The sequence below is a fragment of the Pelophylax lessonae genome, assembly GCF_965119305.1.
Source record: "Pelophylax lessonae genome assembly, chromosome: 9".
In the NCBI taxonomy this organism is placed as follows: Eukaryota; Metazoa; Chordata; class Amphibia; order Anura; family Ranidae; genus Pelophylax; species Pelophylax lessonae.
The window spans coordinates 263372470-263381133 of NC_138776.1; the positions used below are offsets into that span (position 1 = coordinate 263372470).

The 8664-nt window shown below is 50.0% G+C and overlaps 1 protein-coding gene across 1 annotated transcript in view; it reads left to right on the forward strand.

Annotated features, from left to right (window-relative positions):
• LOC309564428 (uncharacterized protein) overlaps nucleotides 1-4790 on the forward strand; it is a gene marked incomplete at its 3' end in the record, with an annotated part of 637385 nt that extends 632595 nt beyond the window's left edge. The window contains 3 exon segments of the mRNA XM_082269058.1: nucleotides 3498-4086; nucleotides 4088-4520; nucleotides 4524-4790. Coding sequence (XP_082125184.1) covers nucleotides 3498-4086; nucleotides 4088-4520; nucleotides 4524-4790 — 1289 coding nt within the window.
• Nucleotides 4791-8664: the final 3874 nt, after the last annotated feature.

Sequence of the window (8664 nt, forward strand, 5' to 3'; positions counted from 1 at the left end):
CGGGACGTTAAGTCCCTTAGCATTGATCGAGAGGATCCTAAAGTGATATCCATGTGTTAAGAAGGGCGAGGGGAAGGTTGGGAAGTGAGTTTAGGAAGAGGTAGGGGAGGGTAAGTAGTAGGGGGCAGGGGGGTGGCGGTATGAAGAGAATGGAGATAAAAAGAGGGGAGGCAAAGGTGGTATGAGAGAGGAAGAAAGGAAAGTCAGGCAAGCAAAGAATATGAGAGGGTGAAAGAGAAGGGGGAAATCCCACAGAGAGAGGCCTCAATTTACTAGGAGATAGCAAAAAAAATGCTAAGACGCTCTACAGCAAGGATGAATGAGCGTGTGCCTATGTGGGGCTGTGGTTGGAAAGAGTCAAGGGACGGGCCCCAACCCCCCCCCCCCCCCTCCCGAGCCTTCTTGAATAAATAAAAGGTTTATAAGGTGTAGCACTGCCCCCTAGAGGACTGCTGAATTTTCACATTTTAAGGATTCCCTTGGGTTACCTGTAGCAACTGCTTGCAGAACTTGCAGAAATCTTATCACTTTATGTTCTTAGCTCAGTCAATGATCAGTCTAGGGGTAGATGTTTTTGTGGTTTTATTTCATATTGGGATAGGAGAAGGGATGAGTGGGATACTCCAACTTTTCAACAATTCACAATTTAGAGGACTTCTAGCTTGAGAATGCGGCAAGGCCGCTACTTCACCCTGCCACTTGAATGAAGTTGAGGTAAGTATTCCTATTTGTGTTTCTCTTCAGGGTACTCCCCCAGTACCCCCTTTCTATGCACTAGCTGACACCTGTCCACTGACTACACACTCTGGAGTGGTCCCCTTCCTGGGCAGAACCCTGGGCAAGATCCTCTGTACTCACTATACTGTTTTTAGAGATTCACACAGTGCCCCAACTCCTCCAGTCAGCTCTACTGGACCTCTGTGTTCAGCTCCTCTCCGCTGGTTCACCAGGCCGACTGCCTGTGACCATCAGCCACTGCTGAAGAAAAGGAGGCAGCCACCACCCTCCTTCTTGAACTTTGCTTCCTGCCAAAAAGACCTCTACCTCATGTGCCTCTGGCTTTTTATACCCTGCCACACAATGGACCGAGACAACCCATCTGTGCCAATCCCTGGGCCTGTATCAAAAGCCTGTGTGTCATTGGCCAGGTTTCCTCCAGCATCCAATGTGCCTCCCTATTGGCTCAGCTGGGGACACTCCCTTAGACCAGATGAATCACACACTGGGCACACTGAGCAGACCTAACTCCCAGATCCGGCTCCCTGATAAGCAGAGTGCAATATAGAATTTACCTGCTGCTCCTCTGATAGGCAGACAAAACTATACTCCCTTTCTAGCACCTGACTAGGACGGTGCTACATCTTTAAAAGATGTGGATGTCTGGGTAATATTGAGAAGTTGTGGGACATGTGGTTGGATATCCCTGGCCTTGGTCCACAAGAATTAACACTTCAAAGATTAGTCCTAGGACCACATTGAGGGTACCTTTGACGCTGACAGTTTGTTTGCTGGGTTTGGTGGAGGAAATGGCACCTCTTGGAGCACAAAGAATTTTATTGTCGGTTACTCTGTTCTATGCAGGCAAGGCTATTCTTCTACATTGGGGGAAGACCGAAGCGCCATCGGTGGAGTATTGGAAGTAGGGCTGCGCATCTTCACTGACCTCACGATTCGATGCGATTACGATTATTAGGCTCGCGATTCGATACGATTCGATTCTGCGATGCATCACGATGCATCACGATTACTATGGGGACCCTTCTCTAAAGGGGGATCTATGGGGACCCTGCTCTAAAGGGGGATCTATGGGGACCCTGCTCTAAAGGAAATCTATGGGGAGCATGGGCCTGTCCTAAAGGGGATCCAGGGGAACTGAGCTCTAAAGGGGGATCTATGGGGACCCTTCTCTAAAGGGGATCTATGGAATAGATCCCCTTTAGTGCAGGGTCGCCATAGATCCCCCTTTAGAGCAGGCCAGCATCCCCAGAGATTCCCCCTTTAGTAGAGCAGGTCCCCCCATAGATCCCCCTTTAGTAGAGCAGGTCCCCTCATAGATTCCCCTTTAGAGCAGGCCACATCAGGTTAGAAGAGTTACCTGATGCTAGTTGTAGTACCGTAGGCCCTGGTAAGGAGGAATGCTGGGCTCTGTAGTCCCCCTAGTTGTAGTATAGCAGGCTCTGGTAAGGAGGAATGCTGGGCTCTGTAGTCCCCCTAGTTGTAGTATAACAATCTCTGGTAAGGAGGAATGCTTGGCTCTGTACAGAGCTACAGAGCCCAGCATTCCTCCTTACCAGGGCCTGTTATACTACAACTAGGGGGACTACAGAGCCCAGCATTCCTCCTTACCAGAGCCTGTTATACTACAACTAGGGGGACTACAGAGCCCAGCATTCCTCCTTACCAGGGTCTACTGTACTACAACTAGGGGGACTACAGAGCCCAGCATTCCTCCTTAACAGGGCCTGTTATACTACATCTAGGGGGACTACAGAGCTCAGCATTCCTCCTTACCAGAGAGTTTCCCTGACTTGATGCTATACTCTGATTATAAAGTGTTGAGCAGTGTATATGAGTGTGGAAAACTCTTGGTAATTTTTCTTGTCTTCTGACAGACGGACTCTGTGGTGGGAATAGAAGGACATCGGAGGAAGATGTGACTACAGAAGATAATGACATGGCATCTTCTCCAGAAGTAAATCCCGTTCCTCATAATATACATGACAGACCTCACCATTGGAGGAGATCATTGGAATCTCCTGATACTTCACATAGTCCTCTAATATCTGACAGTGCCGACGGGTGCGGGAAACCATCTCATCTCAGGGAATCTTCTTTACACCATAAAGGGGTTCATACAGGAGAGAATTCATTGTCATGTTCAGAGTGCGGGAAATGTTTTAAACACAAAAGAAGCCTTCTTCGCCATCAGAGAATACACACAGGTGACCTTCCGCATTCATGTTCAGAGTGCGGGAAAGGTTTTAGTCAAAAAGCACGCCTTCTTCAGCACCAGAGAATACACACAGGGGAGCGTCCCTATTCATGTTCAGAGTGCGGGAAATGTTTTAGTAACAAAGCACAACATCTTATGCACCAGAGAATTCACACAGGTGCACGTCCCTATTCATGTTCAGAGTGTGGGAAATGTTTTGGTAACAAAAGAGACCTTCTTAGGCACCAGAGAATTCACACAGGGGAGCGTCCCTATTCATGTTCTGAGTGCGGGAAATGTTTTCGTCACAAAGGACACCTTCTTCAGCACCAGATGATTCACACAGGTGAGCGTCCCCATTCATGTTCTGAGTGCGGGAAATGTTTTAATCGAAAAGCATCCCTTCTTAACCATCAGAGAATACACACAGGTGAGCGTCCCTATTCATGTTCCGAGTGCGGGAAATGTTTTAATAATACAAATGCCCTTCTTTGCCATCAGGAAATGCACAGGGTTGAGCATCCCTATTCATGTGCAGAGTGCGGGAAATGTTTTAATAATAAAGGAACCCTTCTTAGCCATCAGAGAGTACACACAGGGGAGCGTCCCTATTCATGTTCAGAGTGCGGGAAATGTTTTAATCGAAAAGCATCCCTTCTTATCCATCAGAGAATACACACAGGTGAGCGTCCCTATTTATGTTCCGAGTGCGGGAAATGTTTTAATCATAAAGGAAGCCTTCTTAGCCATCAGAGAATACACAGGGATGAGCGTCCCTATTCATGTTCAGAGTGCGGGAAATGTTTCAATAAAAAAGGAAACTTTCTTAGCCATCAGAGAATACACACAGGTGAGCGTCCCTATTCATGTTCAGAGTGCGGGAAATGTTTTACTGAGAAAAGAAGCCTTCTTAGCCATCAGAGAATACACACAGGTGAGCTTCCCTATTCATGTTCAGAGTGCGGGAAATGTTTTAAATGGAAAAGAAGCCTTCTTACCCATCAGAGAATACACACAGGTGAGCGTCCCTTTTCATGTTCCAAGTGCGGGAAATGTTTTAATAACAAAGGAGTCCTTATTAGCCATCAGAGAATACACACAGGTGAGCGTCCCTATTCATGTTCAGGGTGCGGGAAATGTTTTAAGGATAAGAGTCCTTCTTGAGCATCAGAGAATACACACGTGTGAGCGTCCCTATTCATGTTCAGAGTGCGGGAAATGTTTTAATCATAATGGAACCCTTCTTAGCCATCAGAGAATACACACAGGGACGCGTCCCTATTCATGTTCAGAGTGCGGGAAATGTTTTAATCGAAAAGCATCCCTTCTTATCCATCAGAGAATACACACAGGTGAGCGTCCCTATTCATGTTCCGAGTGCGGGAAATGTTTTAATCATAAAGGAAGCCTTCTTAGCCATCAGAGAATACACAGGGATGAGCGTCCCTATTCATGTTCAGAGTGCGGGAAATGTTTCAATAAAAAAGGAAACTTTCTTAGCCATCAGAGAATACACACAGGTGAGCGTCCCTATTCATGTTCAGAGTGCGGGAAATGTTTTACTGAGAAAAGAAGCCTTCTTAGCCTTTAGAGAATACACACAGGTGAGCGTCCCTATTCATGTTCAGAGTGCGGGAAATGTTTTACTGAGAAAAGAAGCCTTCTTAGCCATCAGAGAATACACACAGGTGAGCTTCCCTATTCATGTTCAGAGTGCTGGAAATGTTTTAAATGGAAAAGAAGCCTTCTTATCCATCAGAGAATACACACAGGTGAGCGTCCCTTTTCATGTTCCAAGTGCGGGAAATGTTTTAATAACAAAGGAGTCCTTATTAGCCATCAGAGAATACACAGGTGAGCGTCCCTATTCATGTTCAGGGTGCGGGAAATGTTTTAAGGATAAAAGAGTCCTTGTTGAGCATCAGAGAATACACACGGGTGAGCGTCCCTATTCATGTTTAGAGTGCGGGAAATGTTTTAATCATAAAGGAACCCTTTTCTCTTACGTCCTCCGACAGTCGCCGCCTCTTCATATTCGTCACAATGGGGTAATTGACCTTTGCTCCGTAGGAGTAGCTAGGCAACAGAATATGTCAATATTAAAGCTTTTAACATATCCCACCCCCAGGGGGTGGTCCCCTCAGTCAATACCCTCCTACTTCCTGTATCCATACCTCAGTTTCATTGTCTAGCTTTCAGGAGTAGCTGGCTGTTTCTGTGCTGGGGCATTTTGTCTCAGCCTTTATCTTCTTTTTTGATTTTATTTGAGTTTTTTTTTCTCTCTCTTTACTTAGCTGTTACTTTTGTCAGCATTAGTTAGTTCTTCTGATGAAGAGGATCGTGCGGGCTGGGTCTCGGGCTGGCCCCCCTGGTCGCAGGTTGTGGGCCAGTGGCTTCCCAGCCTGCCATCGAGCGTTCAGTCAGGTATTTTTCCTGGCATATGTGAACGACCCATCCCTGTTCGCTGCAGGGATGCTGTGGTGAGGTGGCTACCTCACCGGACGCCATGCGGTTTCGCACCGCAGTTCTACTGCGTCCTGGCTGCGACTCTCCCTGTCCCATGTGCAGTGGCTTGTTCGCATGTGCGGGTTCCCCACGCCATTTGGAAGGTAAGTGTACTCTGTGTGGGGACCTGTCTGTTTTGTGGGTGTCAGTCTGGGACTGTGTAACCCTGCATGTCTGTTCACACTGTTGGGCTCCCTGTCTGGTTTAATGCTGCTGTGGGCTGCAAGGAGGGGGGCTGTTGTACACTGTCCAGTGTTAAAACTGTGTGTTTATCTGTGTGACATGCTGTATGCTTGTGGGGCATGATGTTATACATGTTGGTGCATACATGCGGCGGCCGCTGCTGCGGCCCGCCATTTTAATAATAGCTGCAGGCGTATGCTGGCCATATCTGTGTGATAGGAGCGGCGTTTTTGGCGCCAAGCGCCGCCATTTTGGCGGCGATTGCTCGGGCCACATGTCAGCGCTGCATGCTCTATGCGGCCATATTTGTGGAGCCTTCCATAGGCTTTATAGGAGCGGTCTGTGCTACATCACTTCCTTTCCCTGAGAACAGCGATCGGTGCAGCAGCCTGCGTGGTCTCTCCAGGTTTATCTTCCTTATCCCTGTATTCCTTGCCTAAGTTTTGTGTTTTTCTCCCTGTGGGGGTCGGTGTGTGCTGTGTGTGCGGTGGGCTGCGCTCGCCGCGATATTAAAGGGGCAGTACTCCTTTTTTTCCTACACACTTTTTGGGGGCATGGATTCTCAGGAAAGCAAATTTCCTCCCACCTTAGTGGGGGGCCAAGGGACTGTTGCTGCTTCCCCCGTGGGGGGTGATTTGGCTACTGTCGTGGCTAACCTTGCTGCTCAGGTGCAGATGCTTGTGGCTACTCAATCCACAAAACGGCCCAGGGTTTCAATTTCCTCTGATTCAGAGGGCGATGGGGCTGCTTTGGCTGGGGTCCCCTTATCGGGGTCCCGTTCGTCCCTGGACCTTGTAGGGTCTGAAGTGGAGGCTGAGGTTGAAGGGGTTGATAATTCCCCCCCTGGCTCGTCTGAAGAGCTTGCACTCATGGATGAATTCTATCAAACAAACACTGCGTTTGCAGGATGAACCATGTCCTCCTGCCGTCCTGGCCTCTTATGGGACGCAGCGAAGACGCAAATCATCGCAGGTTTTTCCTTGCACTGAGGATTTTCAGCGCGCTGTTAGTGAACAATGGCGCAATATACGGAAGCCTTTTGCTGTGCCAAGTAGGTTCAAGCTGCGTTATCCTTTCACACCCGCTACTGATGAACGTTGGTGTGTGCCACCTCCGGTGGATCATGCGGTGGCAGTTTTGAATAAGTCCACCGCGATTCCTGCTGAGGATACCCCGGTGTTCCGGGATGCCACAGACAGGAGGCTGGAGTCTCTTGCCCGCCATACTTACTTGGTTACCGGTTCCATGCTGAAAGCTATTTTTGCTTCACTTATGGCAGCTCAGGCTGTCGCGGATTGGACGCAGGTGCTCAGGCGCATCCTGGTGGCTGACTCTGCCCCTCCGGCGACGTTGGCTATGGTGGATCAAATCCATCAGGGTGTCATGTATTTGTGTGATGTGGACTTGGATATAGTCCCGTTAGCTGCACGTGTGCACAGCGTGGCGGTGTTGTCACGCTGCCTGATTTGGCTGAAGTGTTGGTCTGTGGACCAATCTTCGCGCAAAACCTTAGCTAATCTACCCTATACGGGATCTCGCCTTTTTGGCGAACCCTTGGATACGCTGATAAAAGGGATCACGGGTGGTAAGAGCACGCTCTTGCCCCAATCCCACAAGGCTAAGGTTGCTCATGGTAAGAAGCATGCTTCTTTTAGGCCCTCTCAGGGGTCCTTTCATGGCTTTCGGTCGCACTATAAGGGCAAACCCTTCAAAGGTCAAGGCTCCCAAAAGAAGCGGTGGACAGGTAAGCAGAAGTCCGGCCAGTCCGGGTCCGCTGCCCATAACAATACGGCCTGAAGGGGCGCCCTCACCCAGTTCTGGGGTGGGGGGACGTTTGCTCGGTTTTCTTCAACCCTGGCTGGCCCGTGTTCGGGACAGGTGGGTTCAGGAAATCGTTCGCTCTGGCTACAAGATCGAGTTTCTCTCTCGGCCGGCGAGCAGATTTTTTCCCTCAAATCTTCAACTGTCTCCGGAGCGGTTGCGGGATCTGCACCTGGCGGAGTGGTGGTTCCGGTGCCTCATCGGGACAGATTTCGGGGGTTCTATTCCAATCTGTTCACTGTGCCCAGAAAGGAGGGCAAGGTACGTCCGATTCTGGACTTGAAAGCTCTGAACCGCTTTGTGCGGGTTCGCAAGTTCCGCATGGAATCCCTGCGGTCGGTGGTGGCTGCCCTGGTTCCGGGGGAATTCATGGCCTCCATCGACTTGAAGGATGCGTACCTTCACATTCCGATTTTCGAGGGTCATCAGAGGTACCTTCGATTCGCCATTGCGGAGGATCATTACCAATTCGTGGCGCTCCCCTTTGGTCTCGCTTCGGCTCCACGGGTGTTCACCAAGGTGCTTGCACCGGTTCTGGCTTTGTTGAGAGCCCAGGGCATCTCTGTCCTGGGGTATCTGGACGACATTCTGGTTCGGTCTGCGACCAGCCAGGGTCTGGTGAAGGACCTGTCCGTCACGATGCAAACTCTACAGGAGTTTGGTTGGACGATAAACTTTCCAAAATCGACGCTGTGCCCGTCGGTTCGTCTTCCCTACCTGGGAATGATCCTGGACTCGGTCCAGGCGAAGGTCTTCCTACCGGACAACAAGCTCAGGACACACTGTCCCTCAGGGACGTTCCATGCTCGTCACTCCGGACGTGCATGCGATGTTTGGGATTGATGGTCTCGGCGTTCGAGGCGATTCCCTTCGTCCAGTTTCACATGCGGGGTCTCCAAGCGGAGATCCTGTCCAGGTGGGACGGGCGACCGCAATCTCTGGATCTCCAGATTTCCTTGAGTCATCATACCAGAAGGGATCTTCTGTGGTGGCTCCAGTCCCCGGCGGTGTCGGGGGGGCAAGTCTTTTCGTCCTTTCTCGTGGACGGTGATCACCACGGATGCCAGCCTGTCGGGCTGGGGTGGTGTTCTGGGCATTCTGTCCGCCCAGGGTACTTGGTCGGGGGAAGAATCCTCCCTTCTGATCAACATTCTGGAATTGCGAGCAATAAATCTCTGCCTTCGACGTTGAACGGACTGGCTGCAGGGCCGTCCGGTTCGGGT